This window comes from Hemiscyllium ocellatum, chromosome 24 (genome assembly GCF_020745735.1).
Source record: "Hemiscyllium ocellatum isolate sHemOce1 chromosome 24, sHemOce1.pat.X.cur, whole genome shotgun sequence".
In the NCBI taxonomy this organism is placed as follows: domain Eukaryota; kingdom Metazoa; phylum Chordata; class Chondrichthyes; order Orectolobiformes; family Hemiscylliidae; genus Hemiscyllium; species Hemiscyllium ocellatum.
The window spans coordinates 491,562-516,717 of record NC_083424.1 but is presented as its reverse complement, the minus strand read 5'-3'; the positions used below and the strand labels follow the sequence as shown (position 1 = coordinate 516,717).

The 25,156-nt window shown below is 49.5% G+C and overlaps 1 protein-coding gene across 8 annotated transcripts in view; it reads right to left on the bottom strand.

Annotated features, from left to right (window-relative positions):
- The window catches only part of ncor2 (nuclear receptor corepressor 2), a 246,500-nt gene that overhangs the window by 35,755 nt on the left and 185,589 nt on the right, over positions 1 to 25,156 (bottom strand). For 6 of the 8 annotated variants that reach the window (XM_060843298.1, XM_060843304.1, XM_060843300.1 and 3 more), the window contains 8 exons: positions 19,878 to 20,013; positions 17,864 to 18,015; positions 17,415 to 17,526; positions 14,850 to 14,942; positions 13,551 to 13,654; positions 8,086 to 8,236; positions 4,198 to 4,344; positions 948 to 1,034 (listed from right to left, as the gene is read on the bottom strand). In XM_060843298.1, the coding sequence (XP_060699281.1) occupies positions 948 to 1,034; positions 4,198 to 4,344; positions 8,086 to 8,236; positions 13,551 to 13,654; positions 14,850 to 14,942; positions 17,415 to 17,526; positions 17,864 to 18,015; positions 19,878 to 20,013 (982 nt within the window). The remainder of the gene's footprint in view (positions 1 to 947; positions 1,035 to 4,197; positions 4,345 to 8,085; positions 8,237 to 13,550; positions 13,655 to 14,849; positions 14,943 to 17,414; positions 17,527 to 17,863; positions 18,016 to 19,877; positions 20,014 to 25,156) is intronic. The other 2 variants (XM_060843302.1, XM_060843303.1) reach the window with 2 other exon arrangements.

The following is a 25,156-nucleotide window of genomic DNA, read 5'->3' as shown; positions in this document are numbered from 1 at the left end:
TTAGTATGAAGGTGCAGCTTGTGGGATGCCAGCTCGTTTTTCAACAGGAATTCAATATCAAAATAAGGATAACAAAAAAAAGGCAGATGCTGGAAATCCAAAACAAAAACTAGACCTGAAACACTGACTCTTTTCTCTCCAAAGCTGCTGTCAGACCTGCGGAGATTCTCTGACTATTTCTGTTTTTATTTAATCAAAGTAAAGATCTTATACTTCATTTATACAGGACAGCGGTGACAGCATCCCTCAATTACAACGCGCAACCTTGGTCTCCATATTTAAGGTAAGATGGAAATATAGTGGGGGGGGGGGGGGGGGGTAGGGTTCAGAGAAGGCTGACTAAGATTGATAACTGGAATATGGCTTTTCTCTGAAAGAACAGGTTAGCCAGGCTGGCTTGCTTCCAGTACAATGCAGAAGACCAAAACATTTGATTGAAGATTACAATACCCTGAATGATGTTTGACGAGGTGGACTTGGAAAAGGCATTTCCTCTCATGGGCGTCAACAATTAAATTTAAAATTAGGGGTCATTTCGGGTCACAGATTGGGGAGGTGGGAGGAAGAGGGTGGAATTCTCTCTGAAGGTTGTGTAACTTTGGAACTCTGCCTCAAGGCAGAGGGGTTATTTATAAAGAGGCAGAAAGTCTATTTCGCTTGTATAAATGCTCCCAGTTGATTAATGATGTAGGATTTCTTGTATCTGTCACCATGAAATAAGTTTTGAACATCCGCTGAGAGATGGAGTGAGAGGGAGAGTGAGGGAGGCAGAGTGTGAGGAAGAGAGAGAGAGACAGAATGATAAAGAGATAGAGAGTGAGACTGAAATGGGGCGATGGAGACAGTGTGTCGGAGATAGGAAGCGATGAACTGAATGTTCACAGCCAAGATTCCTGACAATCTACACCTGATGATATTCATCATGGTGTGCAGGTGAGCGAAGGTACCTTGTGTGATTGAGCCATGAACCTGAGGGGTTTGGTTGGAGTCGTGGTGACTCAGTCTGTCCCTGGGAGCAGCACGAAACATTAGCCCTAAAACACACAATACATATTCTCCAGTAAGAAATCAGTACCTCAAAACTAAACCAAAACGAGTAACCATTGGCTGTTTGTGATACATATTAATAATTCAGATTAGGAACTAAGCACTTGGTGGTGGCTGAAGTAGTTAAGGCAATCGATTAGAAATCCCTTGCACAAGTTCAAAACATACGGTCCTTGCATTACTGTCACTTTACTGAAGCAAGTACCTGCCCAGTTGATAATGAATCTAGTGCGCTTGTATTTCGGTGAGGCGATGGCATTATCACTAGACTGCTAATCCAGAGACAAAATTAGAGTAGTGCTGGAAAAACACAGCAGGTCAGGCTGCAGCCAAGAGCAGGAAAATCGATGTTTCGGGCAAAAGTCCTTCATCAAGAATGAGGCTGGGAGCCTCTGGGGTGGAGAGATAAATGGGAGAGGGTGGGGGCTGGGGAGAAGGTAGCTAAGAGTTCAAGATGGATGGAGCTGGGGGTAATGGTGATAGTTCAGAAAGGAGGATGGAGTGGATAGGTGGGAAGGGAGATTGGCAGGTAGGACAAGTCATGAGGATGGTGCTGAGCTGGAAGGTTGGAACAGGGGTAAGGTGGGGGGAGGGGAATTGAGGAAACCGGTGAAGTCCACATTGATGCCCTGGAGTTGAAGTGTTCCGAGGCGGAAGATGAGGCGTTCTTCCTCCAGGTGTCAGGTGGTGAGGGAGTGGCGATGGAGGAAGGCTCCTTTGGGACCTTGGATGGAGGTGAGGGAGGAGGTGTGGGTGCAGGTTTTGCATTCCTGCGGTGGCAGGGGAAGGTGCTGAGAGGGGAGGGTGGGTTGTTGTGGGACATGCACCTGAAGAGGTAGTCGCGGAGGGAATGGTATTTATGGAAGGTGATAGGTTGGTGGAAGGTGAAGACAGCGGGAGGCGGGGTGGAGGACTGTCCTTGTTACGGTTGGAGGGGTGGGGTTCGAGGACGGAGATGCGGGATGTGGACGAGATGCGTTGGAGGGCATCTTTAACCATGTAGGAAGGGAAATTGTGGTCTCTAAAGAAAGAGGCCACCTGTTGTGTTCTGTGGTGGAACTGGTCCTCCTGGGAGCAGATACGGCGGAGATGGAGGAATTGGGAATACGGGATGGCATTTTTGCAGGTGGTAGGGTGGGAAGAGGTGTAATCCAGGTAGCTGTGGGAGTCAGTGGGTTTGTAAAAAATATCAGTGTTGAGTTGGTCATCATTGATGGAGATGGAGAGGTCCAGGAAGGGGAAGGAAGTGTCAGAGATGGTCCAGGTGAATTTAAAGTTGGGGTGGAATATGTTGGTGAAGTTGGCGAATTGTTCAACCTCCTCGCGGGAGCATGAGGTGGCGCCAATGCAGCCATCAATGTAGCGGAGGGAGAGGTGGGGAGTGGGGCTGGTGTAACTCCGGAGGATGGACTGTCCAAACACCCTGGGAATGGTTTAAGGGGCTATCTGGTAATGCAGGCGTAGTGTCAAGTCTCATCGTTTCCAGAGATGTGTCATAACATTGCTGAACAGGGTGATTAGAAAACTAGGTTCAATAAAAATTTAGAATTAGGGAACTAAATGTAATATCTCCAAGTTTGCAGATGACCCAACACTGGGTATCAGGATGAGCTGTGAGGAGGATGAAGAGATACTTCAGTGTGATTTGGACAGGTGGAGTGAGTGGGTAAATATGTGGCAGATACTGTGGACAAATGTGAGGCTCTTCACTTTGGGAGCAAAAACAGAAAGGTGGATTATCTGAATGATAATAGGTTAGGAAAGGGGGAACTGCAACGAGACTTGGGGTCCTTGTACACCAGTCGCTGAAGGTAAATGTGTAGGTGAAGAAGGCAAACTGTATATTGGCCTTTGTACTGAGGATTTGAGTACAGCAGCAGGGATGTCTTGCTGCAATTAGACAGGGCCTTGATGAAGTCATACCTGGAATACTGTGCAGTTTTGGTCTCCTGACCTGAGGTATGCTCTTCTGGAGATGAAGGGAGTGCAGTGAAGGTTTACCAGACTCACTCCTGGGAATGTAGGGCTGATGTATGAGGAGGGACTGGATTAGTTAGGACTATATTAACTGGAGTTTAAAAGAATGAGGAGCTATCTCATAGAAACCACTAAAATTCTAACAGGGTGTGACAGGCTAAACGCAGGAAGGGTGTTCCCAATGACTGAGAAGTCCAGAACCAGGGATCTAAGGAAATGGGGAGAGTGTTTAGGACTGACAGAGTGGAGAACCTGTGGACGTCTTTGCCACTGTGCAGCAGTTGAGGCCACAACAGTTCATGTTTTCAAAAATGACTTAGACGTGGTTCTAAGGGCTTAGGGATCAAATAGTATGGGGAGAAAGCAGGTTAGGGGACTGAGCTGGATAATCTGTCATGATTATGAATGGTAGAACTGAATTACTTACTTGTGTTTCTATCTTCTATAAAGATAAACAACACACAATTTCTTAGTAACAATTGTCCAACTGATCAATTTGTGAAAAATGGGTTCGGAGTTGTCAAGTAAAAAGTGAGGTCTGCAGATGCTGGAGATCAGAGCTGAAAATGTGTTGCTGGTCAAAGCACAGCAGGTCAGGCAGCATCCAAGGAACAGGAAATTCAACGTTTCGGGCAAAAGCCCTTCATTCCTGGTGAAGGGCTTTTGCCCGAAACGTTGAATTTCCTGTTCCTTGGATGCTGCCTGACCTGCTGTGCTTTAACCAGCAACACATTTTCAGTTCGGAGTTGTCAGACCCACCAATTCCCGCCTCAGGCGACAGACTGTGTGGAGTTTGCACGTTCTCCCCGTGTCTGCGTGGGTTTCCTCCGGGTGCTCTGGTTTCCTCCCACAGTCCAAAGATGTGCAGGTCAGGTGAATTGGCCATGCTAAATTGCCCGTAGTGTTAGGTAAGGGGTAAATGTAGGGGTATGGGTGGGTTTCACTTCGGCGGGTCGGTGTGAACTTGTTGGGCCGAAGGGCCTGTTTCCACACTGTAAGTAATCTAATCTAAGTAATCTAATCTAATCATTAAAACCTTTGACAGATGGATGCGAGTATGACTGAGTGTAGACATAACCTTCAGTTCTGGTTTCCCAGCCTGATGGCTGTCATTCATTAAGGCTAAGATGGAATTCTCAAAACGGAAAGGTTCTCTCTCTCTCACACACTTACCCTCATAGCTGGAAGGCACTGAATCTCGTGCCGTTAAACCCCATACGATGCCTCCTTCCATCATCTCATAACTCCGCTTTATTCCAGTGACTTCATTCACGGCTACGGAACTCCACTGGCTGTCTTTGGAATTTCCTGATGTGATTCCTAAAGATTATATGGAAAGTGAATGAGAACAAAAATCAAAGCAGACTTGTGGATGCAGGAGGTGCTGTTCTGTTAATGGCAGCAGAGAAGGAAGGTGTCTGTAGCCAGTGACACAGCTTTAATGGTTCACTTGTTAGAGGCTGTGTTAGTCACTCATCGCCCAAAACATTACCTCCCTGCACCCACAGCACAGATTCCCAACCCAACATTGGGTTCACCAACATCATCTCAAAGTTCATGCAGCAGTTAAAAGACTTGGTGTATTTTGTTTCTGATCAACATGAGTTAACAGGAAGAGCACGATAGGTTGGTTGAGAGCGATTCAGTTTTTGCACAGCAGCACGGATTTGAAATCATGGCAGTTAAACCACAAAAAGCAATTTTACACAAATCAGAATCACGACCGTCATCCTTCACTGGGGTCAATGTGTAATGCTTCATTTTCAAAACCTGAATATTCGTGAGAAACAGTGCCACATTGTTGAACGGTCAGTGCTGAGGGAGTGCCGCACTGTTGGAGGGTCAGTGCTGAGGGAGTGCCGCACTGTTGGAGGGTCAGTGCTGAGGGAGTGCCGCACTGTCGGAGGGTCAGTGCTGAGGGAGTGCTGCACTGTCGGAGGGTCAGTGCTGAGGGAGTGCCGCACTGTCAGAGGGTCAGTACTGAGGGAGTGCCGCACTGTCAGAGGGTCATTACTGAGGGAGTGCCGCACTGTCGTAGGGTCAGTGCTGAAGGAGTGCCGTACTGCCGGTGGGTCAGTACTGAGGGAGTGCCGCACTGTCGGAGGGTCAGTGCTGAGGGAGTGCCGCACTGTCGGAGGGTCAGTACTGAGGGAGTGCCGCACTGTCGGAGGGTCAGTACTGAGGGAGTGCCACACTGTGGGAGGGACAGTGCTGAGGGAGTGCCACACTGTCAGAGGGTCAGTACTGAGGGAGTGCCACACTGTCGGAGGGTCAGTGCTGAGGGAGTGCCACACTGTCAGAGGGTCAGTACTGAGGGAGTGCCACACTGTCGGAGGGTCAGTGCTGAGGGAGTGCCGCACTGTCTGTGGGCCAGTGCAGAAGGAGTGCCGCACTATCGGAGGGTCAGTGGTGTGGGAGTGCCGCACTGTCTGTGGGTCAGTGCAGAGGGAGTGCCGCACTATCGGAGGGTCAGTGGTGTGGGAGCGCCGCACTGTCGGTGGGGCAGTGCTGAGGGAGTGCCGCACTGTCGGAGCATCAGTGGTGAGGGAGTGCCGCACTGTTGGAGGATCATTGCTGAGGGAGTGCCGCACTGTCGGAGCGTCAGTGCTGAGGGAGTACTGCCCTGTCAGAGGGTCAGTGCTGAGGGAGTGCTGCACTGTCCAAGTGGCCAACTTTGAGAATGAGGTGCTAATTTTTTATCAAGCACTAAAGTATTTGATCCCAGTTCTCTATTAGGGAGAGATTCTGTCAGTGCTTCCTGATGAACACCTGATCCTTCAACTGACATGACCACAGCTGATCAACCACTTCGTAACTTTATGTTTTGTTATTAGGAATTGGGAAGACAGTTGTATTTTGGGAGTATGTGTATTTTTCTTTTGAGTCATGCAATGTTTTCATGTTAATTCCAGAACATTCTATTAGAGAGTTCCCACTTGGTTAGAAGAATCGCCATAGCAACCTCACCTGACATGGAGTTGAAATGTTGTGAGTTTAGGATAAACAGAAAGATGATTGCCTGTTGTCGGGCGTGGTGGGGGGGAGGGGGGGGGTTGGTGGGGGGGTTGGTGGTGGGGGGGAGGGGAGGGGGGTTTGGAGGTGGGGGGGTTGGTGTTGGGGGGGTTGTTGGTGGGGGGTTGGAGGTGGGGGGTTGGAGGTGGGGGGTTGGAGGTGGGGGGTTGTTGGAGATGGGGGGGTTGGAGGTGGGGGGGTTGTTGGAGGTGGGGGGGTTGGTGGTGGGGGGGTTGTTGGAGGTGGGGAGGTTGTTGGAGGTAGGGGGTTGGAGGTGGGGGGGTTGGAGGTGGGGGGGTTGTTGGAGGTGGGGGGGTTGGAGGGGGGGGGTTGTTGGTGGGGGGGTTGGAGGTGGGGGGGTTGGAGGTGGGGGGTTGTTGGAGGTGGGGGGGTTGTTGGTAGTGGGGGGTTGGAGGTGGGGGGGTTGTTGGAGGTGGGGGGGTTGTTGGTAGTGGGGGGGTTGGAGGTGGGGGGGTTGGAGGTGGTGGGGGGTTGGAGGTGGGGGGGTTGGAGGTGGGGGGTTGTTGGAGGTGGGGGGTTGGAGGTGGGGGGGTTGGAGGTGGTGGGGGGTTGGAGGTGGGGGGGTTGGAGGTGGGGAGGTTGTTGGAGGTGGGGGGGTTGTTGGTAGTGGGGGGGTTGGAGGTGGGGGGGTTGGAGGTGGTGGGGGGTTGGAGGTGGGGGGGTTGGAGGTGGGGGGGTTGTTGGAGGTGGGGGGGGTTGTTGGTAGTGGGGGGGTTGGAGGTGGGGGGGTTGGAGGTGGAGTTGATTGGCTGTTTTATTGCTTGCAGCTCAGATACACTGAACATTTGTAACTGCAAGAACACGCTGGTTCTTCCTGAATGGAAGAGTTTTCTGTTTGGGAACTTTTGAATAGATACACAGAATATAGAACATAGAGCAATACAGCGCAGATCAGGCCCTTCGGCCCTCGATGTTGCACCGACCTGTGAACTATTCTCAGCTCGTCCCCCTACACTATCCCAAAATCATCCATGTGCTTATCTAAGGATTGTTTAAATCTCCCTCATGTGGCTGAGTTGATTACATTGGCAGGTAGGGCATTCCCCGCCCTTACCGCTCTCTGTGTAAAGACCCTGCCTCTGACATCTGTCTTAAATCTATCACCCCTCAATTTGTAGCTATGCCCCTCGTACAAGCTGACATCACCATCCTAGGGAAAGCCTCTCACTGCCCACCCTCTCTAACCTTCTGATCATCTTGTATATCCCAATTAAATCCCCTCTTCGCCGCCTTCCCTCCAATGAGAACAGACCCAAGTCCCTCAGCCTTTTCTTCAGGCCTTGTGAATGCGGTAAAGACAATGTAGCTGCTTTGGTTCTACAAGTTAAAAGGACAGAGAGCAATAGATAAAAATGGGAGAGGTTGGAAATTGCTGACTTCATTTTGTCAGAACCTTACAGATAGTTTAAAGACTTGGTGAAGGGAGCTTGTTGTGCATCTGGTGCACCAAGATGACTGTGAGAGTGAGTGACAGAGGCTTCAGAGATATGTATCTATGCACAGTGTTGACTGTGTCGAGGGACTTCAGCTGGAGTATCGCTGCTGATGACTGTGACACACGAACTGGAGTGAGTGTAAGGGAGAGATACCACATAGCAGGACCCAAGCCAGAAAGCCTGATTTTACAGGCGATGCTGTGTTAGTTACACAGGTTATGAGAGGGTTTGAGACTATGAGTGGCATACCTATGTTATGGTGATTATTTAAAATGAAATTTTCCTTTTCATTTGAAGTATCTTTCGCAGTTTACGTAAAGTTTAAATGATATTAATTTTAGTTTATTTGTTACAGTAAATGTCTATGTTAAATGTTTTAAAAATTAAAGTCTTGTCCAGTAGTTTTATTTCCATTGGTGATTTAGAAATTCCTTTCCTTTAAAAGCTTCTCTGTCTCTTTGCAATTGCAACAAAATTTATCATGCAATGACCTGCATCCACTTTTGACAACATAAGGCAAGCGACTGGATTTTGGATAACCTATTCTGTGGCACTCCCTGGACAATTTGAAATCCAAATAAAGGCTCCTCACCATCATATGAGAGCACATGACCACTTTTCCCTTCATAGATGACATGTCCTTTTGAAGAGGCTTCCTTCTGTGCTCTCTCATCCCTGTTGGGATTGTCTTCCTCCCTGACGCTGGTGACAATTCCTTTATAGAGAACCTCTGCTGGCGTTCCCTGTGTAACAGAAGAGACACAGTCAATGATCTTTGAGACAGAGGCAACACAGTCAGCACCAGAGGAAAGCAGCCACCAATCTTCATGACAAACAACAGGAATATACATCAGGATTGCCCAGAACAACCCAGCAGTGAATAATGATCGAGGAAAAGAAGAATTTGGAAACAAAATAAAATAATTAGTGCTTTGGTGGAGAACCTTGTACAGTGTTTACACCAAGCTTTCAGCTTAGGGCTGCGTTAACCTGCAGGTGAGATTAACATGAGGAGCTGCTCCCTGTATCAATGGTTCCAATGGCCACATTTTGACGTGTGCAAATATACACAGGATAATGTTTAACACGAACAGTTAATAATGTCAAGTAATTATTATTTATTCAGCACACAAACTGTTCTTTAAAATAACCCATAACATGTGAGATACTGTCCCTGTCTCATGGGTCATAGGTGTCACTGGCTGGACCCAGCATTTATTGCCCAATCCTGCTTGCCCCGAGAAGGTGGGGGCGAATGGCCTCCTTGAATCACTGCAGTCCATGTGTTGTGTGTAGACCCAGAACGAAATTCCTCACAGGGGAAATATTCCAAGATTTTGACCCAGTGATACTGAAGGAATAGTGATATATTTTCAAGTCAGGATGGTGAGTGGCTTGGAGAGGAACATGAAGGTGTTGACATTCAGATTTATCGGACACCCTTGTCATTCAGGATCAAAGTCGTCATAGATTTGGAAGGTGCTGTCTGAGGAACCTTGGGATGAAAACGTCAGTGCAGAGGGAGTTCTACACTGTCAGAGGATCAGCTCAGAGGGAGTTCTACACTGTCGAAGGGTCAGCGCAGAGGGAGTTCTACACTGTCGAAGGGTCAGCGCAGAGGGAGTTCTACACTGTCAGAGGGTCAGCACAGAGGGAGTTCTACACTGTCAGAGGATCAGCGCAGAGGGAGTTCTACACTGTCAGAGGGTCGCGCAGAGGGAGTTCTACACTGTTAGAGGGTCGCGCAGAGGGAGTTCTACACTGTCAGAGGGTCAGCGCAGAGGGAGTTCTACACTGTCGAATGGTCAGCGCAGAGGGAGTAAGGCACCTGTGGAAGGTTCAGCGCAGAAGGAGTTCTACACTGTCACAGGGTTAGCGCAGAGGGAGTGATGTACCTGTCACAGGGTCAGGGCAGAGGGAGTAATTCACCTGTTGGAGGGTCAGCGCAGAGGGAGAGGTGCGCTGTTGGAGGGTCAGTGCTAATGGAGTGTTGCGCTTTTGGAGGGTCATTGCTGAGGGAGACATGCACTGTCAGAGGGTCAGTGCTGAGAGAGTGCCGCACTGTTGGAGGGTCAGTGCTGAAGGAGTGGGCACTGGCGGAGGGTCAGTGCTGAGGGAGCGCCGCATTGTCGGAGGGTCAGTGCTGAGGGAATGATGCACCGTCGGAGGGTCAGTGCTGAGGGAGTGCCGCACTGTCAGAGGGTCAGTGCTGAGGGAGAGAGCACTGTCAGAGTGTCAGTGCTGGGAGAGTTATGCACTGTAGGAGGGTCAGCACAGAGTGATGCACCTGTCAGAGGGTCAGTGCTGAGGGAGAGGGCACTGCCGGAGGATCAGGGCTGAGGGAGTGCTGCACTGTCAGAGGGTCAGTGCTGAGGGAGTGCTGCACTGTCAGAGGGTCAGTGCTGAGGGAGTGATGCACTGTCAGAGGGTCAGTGCTGAGGGAGTGATGCACCTGTCGGAGGGTCAGTGCTGAGGTAGTGATGCACTTCCGGAGGGTCAGTGCTGAGGGAGTGATCTACCTGTCGGAAGGTTAGCGCAGAGGGAGAGATGCGCTGTCGGAGGGTCAGTGCTGAGGGAGCGGTGCACTGTCAGAGCGTTAGTGCTGAGGGAGTGCCGCACAGTCAGAGGGTCAGTGCTGAGGGAGCGGTGCACTGTCAGAGCGTTAGTGCTGAGGGAGTGCCGCACAGTCAGAGGGTCAGTGCTGAAGGAGAGATGCACCTGTCGGAGGGTCAGTACTGAGGGAGTGCCGCACTGTCAGAGGGTCAGTGCTGAGGGAGAGCCGTGCTGTCAGAGGGTCAGTACTGAGGGAGAGCCGTGCTGTCAGAGGGTCAGTGCTGAGGGAGTGCCGCACAGAGGGTCAGTGCTGAAGGAGTGATGCACCTGTCGGAGGGTCAGTACTGAGGGAGTGCCGCACTGTCAGAGGGTCAGTGCTGAGGGAGAGCCGTGCTGTCAGAGGGTCAGTACTGAGGGAGAGCCGTGCTGTCAGAGGGTCAGTGCTGAGGGAGTGCCGCACAGAGGGTCAGTGCTGAAGGAGTGATGCACCTGTCGGAGGGTCAGTACTGAGGGAGTGCCGCACTGTCAGAGGGTCAGTGCTGAGGGAGTGCCGCACAGTCAGAGGGTCAGTGCTGAGGGAGTGCCGCACTGTCAGAGGGTCAGTGCTGAGGGAGTGCCGCACTGTCAGAGGGTTAGTGCTGAGGGAGTGCCGCACTGTCGGAGGGTCAGTACTGAGGGAGTGCCGCACTGTCGGAGGGTCAGTACTGAGGGAGTGCCGCACTATCGGAGGGTCAGTACTGAGGGAGTGCTGCACTGTCAGAGGGTCAGTGCTGAGGGAGTGCCGCACTGTCAGAGGGTCAGTGCTGAGGGAGCGCCGCACTGTCGGAGGGTCAGTGCTGAGAGAGTGCCGCACTGTCAGAGGGTCAGTGCTGAGAGAGTGCCGCACTGTCAGAGGGTTAGTGCTGAGGGTGAGAGCACTGTCGGAGTGTCAGTGCTGGGAGAGTTAGGCACTGTCGGAGGGTCAGTGCTGAGAGAGTGCCGCACTGTCAGAGGGTTAGTGCTGAGGGTGAGAGCACTGTCGGAGTGTCAGTGCTGGGAGAGTTAGGCACTGTCGGAGGGTCAGTGCTGGGAGAGTTAGGCACTGTCGGAGGGTCAGTGCTGAGAGAGTGCCGCACTGTCAGAGGGTCAGTGCTGAGGGTGAGAGCACTGTCGGAGTGTCAGTGCTGGGAGAGTTAGGCACTGTCGGAGTGTCAGTGCTGGGAGAGTTAGGCACTGTTGGAGGGTCAGGTGTTAAACCGGGGTGCCTGTCGGGCTGATGTAATCCAGTTTCTGGCACAGTTTATAAGATCTCAGTGTTCTGTTCTTTCCTTATTATTTGTTATCACATTATTTGCTCACTCTTTGGCTGTGCTCTCAGGCTGCTTGAGGCATTTGATGGTCAGTAATTCACCGCTTCATCTCCGAGATCACAAAATATTTCCAGATATTTCATTGGAGATGGTTGTGATCAGAACTAGTGCTATATAAAGCATTTGTCTTTTTTATTATTTATCTGGTTATAGAGATGTACAGCATGGAAACAGGCCCTTCAGTTCAACTCTTCTATGCCAACTAGATATCCCATAGAAATCTAGCCACATTTGCCAGCACTTCGCCCATGTCTCTCTAAACCCTTCCTATTCATAAACCCATCCAGATCCCTTTTAAATGTAATTGTACCAGCCTCTACCACTTCCTCTGGCAGCTCATTCCACACATGCTTCATCCTCTGTGTGAAATAGCTGCCCCTTAGGTCTCTTTTATGTCTTTCCCCTCTCACCCTAAACCTATGCCCTCTAGTTCTGGACTCCCCCACCCCAGGGAAAAGACTTTGCCTATTTAAACCTATCCATGACCCTCATGATTTTATAACCATCTATAAGGTCAACCCTCAGTCTCTGACGTTCCAGGGAAAACAGCCCCAGCCAATTCAGCTTCTCCCAATAGCTCAAGTCCTCAACCCTGGCACCATCGTTGCAAACCTTTTCTAAATGCTTTCAAGTTTCATAACATCCCTCTTCTATCATGGAGACCAGAATTGCACACAATATTCCAAAAGTGGCCTCACCAATGTCCTATACAGCCGCAACATGACCTCCCAACTCCTGTACTCACTACTCTGACCAATACAGACTGATCGAGCACAGGATGAGGCTGGTCCCTCCTTGGTGCTTTACTCTGTCAATTGATTTGGAATCATCACTGGCTTTCTTGGGAGTTCAGCTACATTTTTGACCAACATGGTGACCTGGAAGTTCCTGAACTATTCGGACACTCTCTGAATGAGGCAGGGTGTTTTTTCTTACCAAGGGGAGTGGGACTTCAGGGAAATGAGGCCAACAGTTTTAATTGGACTGTAATCCACTCGGTAATTACAAAAAGTCAGGTGATTTCAGAAAGTTGGCCACGCAAAGCTTTTAAGGGTAGAAACGATGGGGCTTCACTGCCATTAATTGTCAGAAAACCAGATTTGGCAGATGCTGTTTGGATGGAGGTCTCACAGTCCTTTCAGGACTTGATTTCTGTTTCACACACCCAGAGAGAGTCACAAGGAACAAAATGTCGAAAGCTGCACTATGGCTGCGGCTGTCTCTGATTCTCTTTGGTGTTGTAATTGGAAACCTGATAAAATTTACACATCACCAAATTTCAATTCCTTTGTTAAACCTCAAAAGTTGAACTGTGATCACTGTCCATAGAGTTGGAAACAACTTGATTTGGCGGGGTGGGGGGGGGGGGGGTTGGTGGGGTGGGGGGGCTGGTGGCGGCATGTCGGGGTGGCGGGATGGCGGGGTGGGGGGGGGCGGTGGCAGCATGTCGGGGTGGCGGGATGGCGGGGTGGGGGGTAGCGGGGTGGGGGTGTGGGGGGATGGCGAGGTGGGGGGATGGGGGGTGGGGGGATGGCGGTGTGGCGGAGGGCGGGGTGTTGGGGTGGCGGGGCGGTGGATGGCGAGGTGGGGGTTAGCAGGGTGGGGGGGTCAGGGTTGGGGGTGGGGGTTGGCGGGGTGGGGGGGGTGGCGAGGTGGGGGGTTGGGGGGATGGCGGCGTGGCGGTGTGTCGGGGTGGGGGATGGCGAGGTGGGGGTTAGCAGGGTGGGGGGGTCGGGGTGGGGGTTGGCGGGGTGGGGGGGGTCAGGGTGGGGGGTTGGGGGTTGGCAAGGTGGGGGTGTGGGGGGATGGCGGTGTGGCGGAGGGCGGGGTGGGGGGGTGGGGGGATGGCGGTGTGGCGGAGGGCGGGGTGGGGGGGTGGGGGGATGGCGGTGTGGCGGAGGGCAGGGTGGGGGATGGCGAGGTGGGGGTTAGCAGGGTGGGGGGAGTCGGGGTGGGGGGTGGGGGTTGGCGGGGTGGGGGGGGTCGGGGTGGGGGTTGGTGGGGTGGGGGGATGGCGGTGTGGCGGAGGGCGGGGTGGGGGATGGCGAGGTGGGGGTTAGCAGGGTGGGGGGGGGTCGGGGTGGCAGAGTGGCTGTGTGGGGGTTGGGGGTTAGTTTACAGCAGGTTCCCACACTGTGATCTGATCAGAGGTTACCTGAGTGATCGAGCCTCGGTAGGAAGCTGCTGATTCCAAAGGAAATCTTGCTCCAGGGGTCCCTCGTGTGATGCTCCCAGGTTGAACCAGACACAGGGGTGAAGCTGCAAAAACAGGACAACTTTCACAGACCAATTACACAGAAACAGGCACACAGAAAACTCAAGATGTTTAATTACAAAGACCTGGAAGTGAAATGAAAGAACCTTATGCTTCGACGGCCCCATCCCATGACAAGCAGTTTCCTGCTTCAACACTGGGGTTTCAGGAGAGTCCACTGACAGAGGGTCAGTGCTGAGGGAGTGGGCCCTGTCGGAGGGTCAGTGCTGAGGGAGTGGGCCCTGTCGGAGGGTCAGTGCTGAGGGAGTGCCGCACTGTCGGAGGGTCAGTGCTGAGGGAGTGGGCCCTGTCGGAGGGTCAGTGCTGAGGGAGTGCCGCACTGTCGGAGGGTCAGTGCTGAGGGAGTGATGCACTGTCGGAGGGTCAGTGCTGAGGGAGTGATGCACTGTCGAAGGGTCAGTGCTGAGGGAGTGCTACACTGTCGGAGGGTCAGTGCTGAGGGAGTGATGCGCTGTCGAAGGGTCAGTGCTGAGGGAGTGATGCACTGTCGGAGGGTCAGTGCTGAGGGAGTGGGCACTGTCGGAGGGTCAGTGCTGAGGGAGTGGGCACTGTCGGAGGGTCAGTGCTGAAGGTGTGGGCACTCTCAGATGGTCAGTGCTGAGGGAGTGATGTGCTGTCGGAGAGTCAGTGCTGAGGGAGTGTCGCACTGTCGGAGGGTCAGTGCTGAGGGAGTGATGCACTGTCGGAGGGTCAGTGCTGAGGGAGTGCCGCACTGTCGGAGGGTCAGTACTGAGGGAGTGCCGCACTGTCGGAGGGTCAGTACTGAGGCAGTGCCGCATTGTCGGAGGGTCAGTACTGAGGGAGTGATGCACTGTCGGAGGGTCAGTTCTGAGGGGAAGCTGCACTGTCGGAGGGTCAGTGCTGAGGGAGTGCCGCACTGTCGGAGGGTCAGTGCTGAGGGAGTGGGCACTGTCGGAGAGGCAGTGCTGAGGGAGTGCTACACTGGCGGAGGGTCAGTGCTGAAGGAGTGATGCACTGTCGAAGTGTTGCTGCTGAGAGAGTAACCACTGTTGGAGGGTCAGTACTGAGGGAGTGCTGCACTGTCGAACGGTCGGTGCTGAGGGAGTGCTGCACTGTCGGAGGGTCATTGCTGAGGGAGTGCTGCACTGTCGGAGGGTCAGTGCTGTGGGAGTGCTGTTCAGAGGTTCAGTTCTGGGAGAGCACTGTCTGATTCCATACCTGTGCTGATGAAGTTGTTATTAACTGTCTGTGTTCCCCTGGTTTCTGGTGGGCTGTTCTGTGACAGTGGCGATAATTGCTCCTGTTTCATTGCTGTAAATAGCATGGCAACACAACAGTGACAGTCCATTGAATAAACTCAGAGAAGGAACAACACTAATGTCACGCTGGTAACCCACAGTAACTCAACGACTCTTTCACTAACCCTACAGTAACTCACTAAACAAACAACTCTCTCACTAACCCATTGACTCGGTCACTAAAGTCACTCACTAACCCAGCCAGTCTCTCACGAACCCGTATTAACCCACATTGCCAATGATTCTCTCACCAAACCAGACTAACTCACTAACCAACAACTTTCCCACAAACTGAGCAACTCACTTACAAACCTACAGCAACCCACAACCGATCTACTCTGTCGGTAATGACAAAGACAGAAGAACAAGGAGCAGGAATAGGACGTTCGGCCCATCCAGCCTGGTTCCCCCAATTCATTATGATTTTGGTTAATCATCCAGTTCAGTCTCCTGTTCCCACTTTCTCCCCATACCCTTTGATCTCTTTCGTCCTAACAACTCCATCAAGCTCCTTTTAGGAAACATGCATTGTTTGAACCTCAGTTGCTTTTTGTTGCAGTAAATTCCATAGCCTCACCACTCAATAGGTGAAGACATTTTTCTTCATCTTAATCCTAAAAGGCCTACCCTGTATCATTAAACTGTGACCCACAGCCTGGACCTTCCCATCCTTCCTCCATCTACCTGACTAATCCTGTTAGAATTTGATACGTTTCTGTGAGGTCGTCCGCCTCATTCTTCAGAAACTCCAGTGAAGACAAAATTAACTGATTCAATAAACTCAGAAAAGCAGCAACACTAATGTCATGCTGGTAACCCACAGTAACTCAACGACTCTTTCACTAACTCATATATCAGTCCTCCCATCCTAGAAATGTATTTGATAAACTTTTGCTGTACTCCCCTGCTTTGGTAAGAACATCCTCCCTCAGATAAGGAGGCCAAACCTGCACACAAAATTCCAGGCGTGGTCTCACTAAGGTCCAGACAATTATCAGTCCTCAATTCCATCAATTTCCTAATTTCTTTTCATACGGATTTCCTTTAGTTCCTCTCTCTCACTAAATTCTTTGTCTCTATATATTTCTGGATTGTTATTTGTGAACACAGAACCGAAGTATGTGTTTAATTGGTGAGTCATTTATTCAAAATTTTAAATTTCCCAGCTTCTGACTCTTGGACCAACACTTGTCTTCACCAATGTTTTTTTTCTCTTCAGACGTGTATAAAAGCTTTTACAGTCGGGTTTTAATGTTCTCCACAGCTTAGACTTGTTCTCCGTTTTCCCTTTGTCCTCCTTTGTTGAATTTGAACCTGCTCCCATTCCCCACGTTCTCCAATTTGTACCCATTCCCCTTGGATCTAATATTATCTTGAATGTGCCTTGTAAGCCAAGTAACTCATAAACCCAGTGACCCTCCCACACTAACTGCTCTCTCTAACTCACTGGAGGTTTGAGAATTTATCCTTTTGACTGCAACGTTCTAATGTCGCTATGTGATGTGGTGGGGTGGTGGTGAGAGAGAGCTAACAGGGAAACACAGAGCCGATAGTCTCCTGTCGGGTTGGGCTAGTTATTGCCTGGTGCTATTTGGAGGAGAGACAGCATCTGAGGAGCAGAAAAGTCGGCGTTTTGGGCAAAAGCCCTTCATTAGGAATTTCTGATTTCTGATGAAGGGTTTTTGCCCGAAACATCGATTCTCCTGCTCCTCAGATGCCGCCTAACCTCTTGCGCTTTTCCAGCACCACACTCTTAACTTTAATCTCCAGCATCTGCAGTCCTCACTTTTACCCGCTATTTGGAGGATTTGAGCTTGTGAACAGTTTGGATTTGAACAGGATCAGTTTGGCTTTGTTATAGTAAAGCATAGAGCGAGGTTAATGAATCTATTCTCCACTGGTGAGGTGGGGGAGGTCTGCCTGATCCTCTTCCCCCTCCCCCAGAGGATCCACTGGGACTTCAGCAACGTCCACTTCAGGGTGGAGTGAGATATGTGTCTAGAATAAAAATGGTGCACTTCCTCATCCTAAACTGGATGTGGACCTGGGAACATTCCCTGTCCCAGACAATGTTGGGTAAACTGCATACTGTAAGAGATGGATGTGCTGTTTTTGTTCACTAAGTTGCATGAGGTCATGGAGCAAAGATGGATAAACAGAGATGAGATAGGAATCAGGCAATATCCAATTAATGTCAGAATGGGCTTTTGGGGCTGAATGGACTCCTTCTATCTCTGTGGAACAGGTGTAGGGGCTAACTGCACACTTCCCCGTCCCCTTGAACAGGATGGAAGAGCGAAATGCCATCCTCCCTGTGGTACAGGATGATGGGGCTGATGTAGGAGTGAACTGCTCTCGTTGTGGAGCAGGATGGAGGGGCTGAATGAGCATTGTTTCGAAGCAGCTTTGGCTGACGTGGAATCGTCTTGCTATTCGTTTCCTGTTTCTAATTCCATCAGTCGGACCGTTCATTCCCAGCACCTACCGTCTCTGGACGGATCCACTGACCACTGCAGGCCAATGGGCAGTGTCGTCTGGTGACCCTGACCGCGCTCTGGCCCATAAGCAGCTGTGCTGAGCAATGGGATTGCAGCTCCCTGAGATGGAGAAAAAAGACAGAGAGTCACAGATAGGTCAAAACTCCCAGGCCCAAGACAGAACCGATCCTGCCCTTTACAGTGGGGTATCGTGATGGCCCTCCCCCTCCCACCCACACACCCATCCATCCAAGAACTCAGCCCCTCCGTCCGTGGGGCCACCTTGCTATAACCCTGGTCCTTTGTCCTAGGAATGACCTCCCATCATCAACCAAGTTCCTGTTTAGGGGCTAACACCTTCCCCCACAATCCCAGCCCTATCCTCGAAGAGATCACTCCCACCCCCCTCACAATCACTTTGGGGAGATGGTCACCCCACCCTCACTAGTCCCCTTACCTGAGTGATGGGGTCTTGACATTCAGCCCCAGTCTGCTGCCTGGATGTTGGAATGAGGGGTGGTGGTCTTGTGATGTAATGTGTTCGCTCTGATTGAGAGGGCCGTTTACCCTCATACACACAAACCGGGACTTGGTGACTCCGCTGGAAGTCTGATATGAGGAACAATATTTCAATAAGGCCGTCAGAAACAAGAGTTTTTACACTTACATCAATTCAGTGATGTCTTATTTCCAGAAAGCCGAGAGGATTTTTAAAGCTTGCCGGCTCTCGCCATCCTGACTCACAAATATATCACCGTTCTTTCTATTGTCACCAGATCAAAGTTGTGGAATTCCCTCCCTAAGGACATCGTGGTTCTCCTATAGCACATGGACTGCACTGGTTCAAGAAGGTATCTCAACAGCAACCTGGAGCAGCAGAGTGGCTCAGTGGTTAGCACTGCTGCCTCACAGCGCCAGAATCCACTCTTGGATGACTGTGCGGAGATTGCACGTTCTCCCAGTGTCTGTGTGGGTTTCCTCCGGGTGCTCTGGTTTCTTCTCACAGTCCAAAGATGTGCCGGTTAATTGGATTGGCCATGGGAAATTGTCCAGAATCAGAGAGTCAAACAGACCTTTTGGTTCAACCCGTCCATGCTGACCAGGTATCCTAACCTAATCTAGTCCCACTTGCCTGCACTTGGACCATATCCCTCCAAACCCTTCCTATTCATATACCCATCCAGATGCCTCTTAAATGTTGCAATTGTACCAGCCTCCACCACATCCTCTGGCAGCTTATTCCATACACGTACCACCCTCTGCACGAAAAGGTTGCCCCTTAAGTCCCTTTTAAATTTTTTTCCCTCTCACCCTAAACCTATGCCCTCTAGTTCTGGACTCCCCCACTCCAGGGAAAAGACATTGTCTATTTACCCTATCCATGCCCCTCATGATTTTATAAACCTCTATAAGGTCACCCTCAGCCTCTGACGCTCCAGGGAAAACAGCCCCAGCCTGTTCAGCCTCTCCCTGAAGTTCAAACCCTCCAACCCTGGCAACATCCTTGTAAATCTTTTCTGAACCTTTCCAAGTTTCACAACATCCCTCCAATAGGAGGGAGACCAGAATTGCGTGCAATATTCCAACAGTGGCCTTACCAATGTCCTGTACAGCTGCAACATGACTTCCCAACTCCTCAATGCTCTGACCAATAAAGGATAACATACCAAATGCCTTCTTCACTATCTTGTCTATCTGCTTCTCCACTTTTAAGGATACATGAACCTGCACTCTAAGGTCTCTTTGTTCAGCAACATTCCCAAGACCTTATCATTAAGTGTAAAACTTCTGCCCTGATTTGCCTTTTCAAAATACAACACCACATATTTATTTAAATTAAACTCCATCTGCCACTCCTTGGCCCATTGGTCCATCTGATCAAGATCCCGTTGTACTTACCCAGTGAGGAGCAGACTAGGTGGATTAGCCATGAGAATAGCAGTGTTACAGGTAGGGGGTGGATCTGTAGGGTCGGTGTAAACTCCATGGTCTGCTTTCACTTAATAAGATTCTATGATTCCCGAAGGAAGGAGGTGACAGCTTGCAATATTCCAACAAGAGTGAGAGTCAGTGACATTTTCATCTAAATTCCAGCATCATCCTCAGGATCACATCTGCCCTGAGTCAGGTCAGACTCAAAACTCATCAGATTCAGTATCAAAACTTGCCTGAGGGAGGAGGTGGCTGTACCATGATGTCTCAAGGAAGGAGCTTTGATGAGCTACTGCAGATGGTATACATTACTGCGACTATAAGGTCATGGCAGAGGGAGTGAACAGTGGTGCTCCCTCAGCACTGTCCTGCCGATAATGTGGCACTCCCTCAGTGCTGAACCTCTGACGGCACCACCTCAGTATGAGGCATGAGCTGCAGCCGAATACAGAGTGCAAAATAACTCTGTTCCCGAATACTTTTCAAGACAGAATTGTTCACTTCCTGCAGCTCACTGACCTAGTGGAGTTCACACTTACCTGAAACTGCTTTGGGCTGGCTCTTGTTACTGCTGAGAGAACTGGATCTCTCCCAGCTATCTCTTTCTAACTGGAGTAGCCTGTGATGATTCTTCCACCTTCCATCACCCTGGGGTGATTCATATAGTGCAGAGGTCTGGAAAAGTAAATGCTGGGTGAGACATTGGGATTCAGATTTCATTCTCTTTTCTCACAGGGAAATGCCTATGAAATTAAACTTCTCGACTTAATGAACAGTCATGAATTATCCAGCGTTATCCTGATATGGTGATCCGGGCAAACAAGACAAAAAATCTAAAGAGGGGACGTGAGAGCAGACTGGTAGCTAAAGTAAAAGGCAATCCAAATCTTCCACTGGCTTATAAACAGCAACAAGGTGATGAAAGGAAGAGAGAGGTCACCTAGAGACCAAACAGGGATTTACATATGGACACAGGCAGCATAGCCGAGCTATTCATCATCCTTGGAATCTTTTATTTTGTACTCATTTTGGGTCTTGGAGAGTCCATCTTTAGGCCCATCCCTAACTGCCCTCAGAGAAGATGGTAAAGATGCTAACGGAGGAGCTAAGTGACTCACTGGCAGCTTGTGGAATTGAAAAGGATTGGATTCTGTGTATTCTGTAAGTTTGATAAAATGACCAGGAATGGGTGGGATGTGAGATAAAGTGGAAGGTGGTAAAAACAAGGACTGCAGATGCTGGAAACCAGATACTAGATTAGAGTGGTGCTGGAAAAGCACAGCAGGTCAGGCAGCATCCGAGGAGCAGGAAAACCGTTGTTTCGGGCAAAAGCCCTTCATCAGGAATAGAGGCAGGGAGCCCCCGGAGTGGAGATCTCTTCCCCCCTTCAGGCCCTCTGCCTGTATTCCTGATGAAGGGCTCCTGCCCAAAACAACAATTTTCCTGCTCCTCGGATGCTGCCTGACCTGCTGTGCTTTTCCAGCACCACTCTAATCTAGAAAGTGGAATGTGGTGACCTGCCTTTTTCCAGGAGTGGGGCACAGAAGCACAGGCTGCCCAGCTGGGAAAGGCCTTTGGTGGCTCTTCTCCTGAAGCCAAGCCCCTGGGAGAGAGTGGTCCCACCATCCAGATCTATGGACCAGAGTGTGGCAAGATATTCACTCAACAGGGCCATTGTAGGGGTAGTGGCTGTGGGTGGAAGAGCAGCTCCAGGATTTTGAAGAACTCAAGAGCAGGGACATGATGTGTGGGGCGGTTCTTTGGTTGGGTATCTTGGGGAGAGGGAGGAGGGAGTGAAAGATGGATAGGCAAGGAGTGACTCCCAACAATAGTTACTGTTGGATGTCCAGGACTTTGGTCAGGCATTGATTGCCAACAGTTGAAGGACCATCCCCTGGCAATGAGCATAGGGTAGCAGCTTCCAGGCACTAGATCGTCACGGAAGGGTTTCACCTGGCAGTGGGCCACAAAGGTTAACAAAGGCCTTCTCGCCCAGAGCTAAATCCTGATAGAATATGGGAAGGTGACGGTATTGGAACACCACCATCACCCAAATTAAATACCCTTCCCATTCCAGGAGCGCAAGTCTCCATCGAATAATCTGAATCAACATTAACAGACATTTTAAAAAATCTGGATACTGAGGAAAGCCAGCACACGTTTCTTAAACAGTATTCAATTAACTTGACTGAGGTTTGTTGATGAAGTGAGAGAGAGAGTAATATAGCTGTTGTGAATACATAGACTTCCAAATGTCTTTGATAAAGATTCCAGGCTCGTCATCGACTTTGAATTATTTATAAATATCCATTAATGACTTGCATGAGAAAACTGAATATACTCTCACCAAGTTTGTAGCTAATACAAAAATACTTGGGAAGTCACGTGGTGAAGATGACAGAGTCTGCAGAGGGATAAAGATATTTAAGCGAGTAGGCAAAAACTTGGTAGATGGAATATAATGCACTGAGATTCTGCACTTTGGCAAGAAGAATAAATGAGCTGAATAATTCTTAAATGAAGACAGATTGCAGAATGTTGAGGTAATTGGGAGCCCTCACTCAAAGTTAACAAAAAGCTAGCATCCTTGTTCAGCGGGTAATTGGGAAGGCAAATGGAATGTTGGACCTTATGTCAAAGGGATTGGAGTATAAGAATCAGGAGATTTTACTAAAACTATACAAGGTGGGAGGTGATGGTGTGGTGGTAATGCCACTGCATTAGTAGGTCCAGGTTAATGCACCATAACAGCTGCTGAAATCTGAATTCAGTAAATTCAGAACTTTAATGGTTTCAGTGTGTTAATGTGACCAACTGTTGTATGTTGCAATATCTGCCGTCTTTACCTGGTTTGGCCTACATATGACCCCAAACCCACTTTAAATTATGTTCATCTGTACTAATCGGCGACCCCTAATTTTAAAACAGTGCCCCCTAGTTCTGAACTCGCCACAAGAGGAAACCTCATTTCCAGGCAAGTCACCTGTTACTGTTCTAAAGAAGCCCAGTCTGTCCAATCTTTCCACAGGGACAATCTGCTCATTCCAGGGCTCAGTCCAGTAAGCCTCCCCTGAACTGCCTCCACCACCACACACTCATCCTTCCACAAATATAGAAAGCAAAACTGTGGTCTCGCCAATGCCCTGTCTTACAATTTCCCTGGTTTTATGTCCAATTTCTCTTGTAATAAAGGACAATATGTAATTTTGATTACTTGCTGGATCTGGTTACTAACTTCTCTTGCATTTAAACACCCAGCTCCCTCGTTTATGTGATTTTCCACTGAAGTCATACTCTGTCTTTTCATTCTTTCTGCTGAAGTGAATAACTTTACACGTCCTTCAGTCATTCCCTATCTGTCACCTTTTTAACCACTCATCAATCTCTTGCTATCCATCTGCATCTCCTTTGTATCTTCTTCACAATGTACTTTCCAATCTGTTTTTATTATGTTGTTTATGTGCTGAGCCACCATGCCTTTGCTCTCCTTATCTGAATCATTGTCGTAAACTGTAAAATGTTGAGGTCCCAGCATGGACCCCTGCAGTACTTCACTCAATATATCCTGCCAATCAGAAAATAACCCATTTGTGCATACACACTGTTTTCCGCCAGCCAATCCTCTATCCAAGTCTACACTGATGGTAACAAGGTCGACCAGGTGTTAATCTGGTCCAATCAGGGAGCCCTGACTGACAGATAAAACCAGGAGTGTCAGGGGGCTCTGAGGGAGCTGGATCAATATCAAGGACTTTTCACATGTAAATAAAGGTTGACTTGGTGACAGGATACCAGCCTCCGGGGAGTTATTTCAGTGGCACTGAGAGTGGGATTAATGACGTCACCATGTTAGAGGTGAGATGGATTGGCCCTGCCAAATTGCCGATAGTGTCTGGGATGTGTCGGCTAGGTGGATTAGCCATGTGAAATTCCAGGCTAGAGGGATGGGGTGGGTCTAGGTGGGATGCTGTTAAGAGGGTCAGTGTGAACTTGATAGGCTAAATTCCACCATTTAGGAATTCTATGATTCTATGAAAAGCACCTACTAGCTGAAGCTCAATGGACTTCAAAAAGGCACTACAACCGACTTTATCATTGGAAAATGTGGGAAGTGGAGCTTATGAGTTGCAAGGTATTCCAATGGAAGTGGTCACCCCACCAGACTGTCGGACCTGGCGAACCCCACTTGACTGAAACCAATTGCACAGGTTAGAGCATCTGCAGTCCCCACCTCTGCCCTGAAGGCAATTGCATACCCTGACTCACGACATATCCTGAAAAGCACACAGCAAAGTCCCAAAACAAAGCCAAGCCTCAGCCAAATGGTTAAAAAAGTTTCTTCAGGATCCAGGCCGGCACACCATTGTCGTTGCTGCTGCTATAAGGACTCGAGACGGTAAACAAGTCCCACTAGACCTAACCTGAGGAAAATAACTCATTGGCCAGTGTCCAGGGCAGTGCACACCCTGGAAAGGCCGCTTACATCTGGTTTGGAACAGTTAAATTGCTTAGCAACATCCAAATCAGAACTAATCAAAATAAACATCTGGTTATGAAGAATATTTGATAGAAGTTTCCAAAATCATGATTTGGAGATGCCGGTGTTGGACTGGGGTGGACAAAGTTAAAAATCACACAACATAAGGTTATAGTCCAACAGGTTTAACGCTCCTTCATCAGGTGGTTGACAATCACCTGACAATCACCTGATGAAGGAGCAGCGCTCTGAAAGCTAGTGCTTCCAATTAAACCTGTTGGACTATAACCAAACTCATGAGAGGGGTTACGTGAGTTTCTCTTGTAGAAGGTCAGTAAAGAGGGGGCAGGGCGATAATGGGATATCACTCTCTGCTAAATGATGACACAGACAGTGAGAAATTGTTTCTCAAAGAGAAGGGCAGTGAGGAACAGGTCAATCAGTCAGAACAGCACAGCAGCACAGCAGAAACTGAGGCTCTGACTATCAGTGGTAAACTACCTGTTACTAAAATAATCAAATCGTTAATTTAAAATGTTCAGGGGCTGAAGAAATTATAATCACGTCACAAAATGATTCATGATCCAATGAGAGGAAGGAGTCGCAATCTCTGGAAACTGGGATTTTTCACCAGAGTCAGTGGTCTCAATCCAAGTGTAAGCCCAGCACTTTTCCTGACATTGGTTTCAATGAATTCAACAGTTTATCATTCAATAATTCTTATCATTGGTCAAACAAACAAACAATACTGCTTTAGAATCATGTCTGAGTAATTAGAGGGTCCCACGGACATTCAACCCAGAATGAACTTTGACCCTGAGGACATTTGGGAAGCTGGTTCTTTTCCCAAGTACCCCTTTCTAAGTGGGTGGTAATCCCAGCTAGTGACGGTCAATCTAACTTCAACTCTGTCAAAGCTTGGCTCCTGGCTCTTTGACAGTGACTGGGATTGAGAAACCTTTCCCCAGCAGGAACTTGCCCAGTGAGTGACACTGACTCCCAAGGTGGGGGGTGGGGATTTCAGCAACATGAGGGTTGTTTCACCAATTACTCCCCCAGTCAAGGCAACGGACCAAACAGCAAAAACAGCTCAAAAATCCCCAAAATATTTCACGGGAACAGGAACAAGCAATTTGATACTGAGCCAAGTAAGGAAGGTGACCAAAAGCATGACCACTGGGCGGCATTAAGGGGGGAATTAGAGGAGGGAAGAGTGATAGAGAGATTTCAAAGGGGATTTCCAAACTGAGGGCCATGACACCTGAAGGGGAGGGAATCTGTTGAAGAATTGGCCAGAATTCAAGGACTGGAACGAAGGCAGGGAGTTGTGAGGCTAGAGGA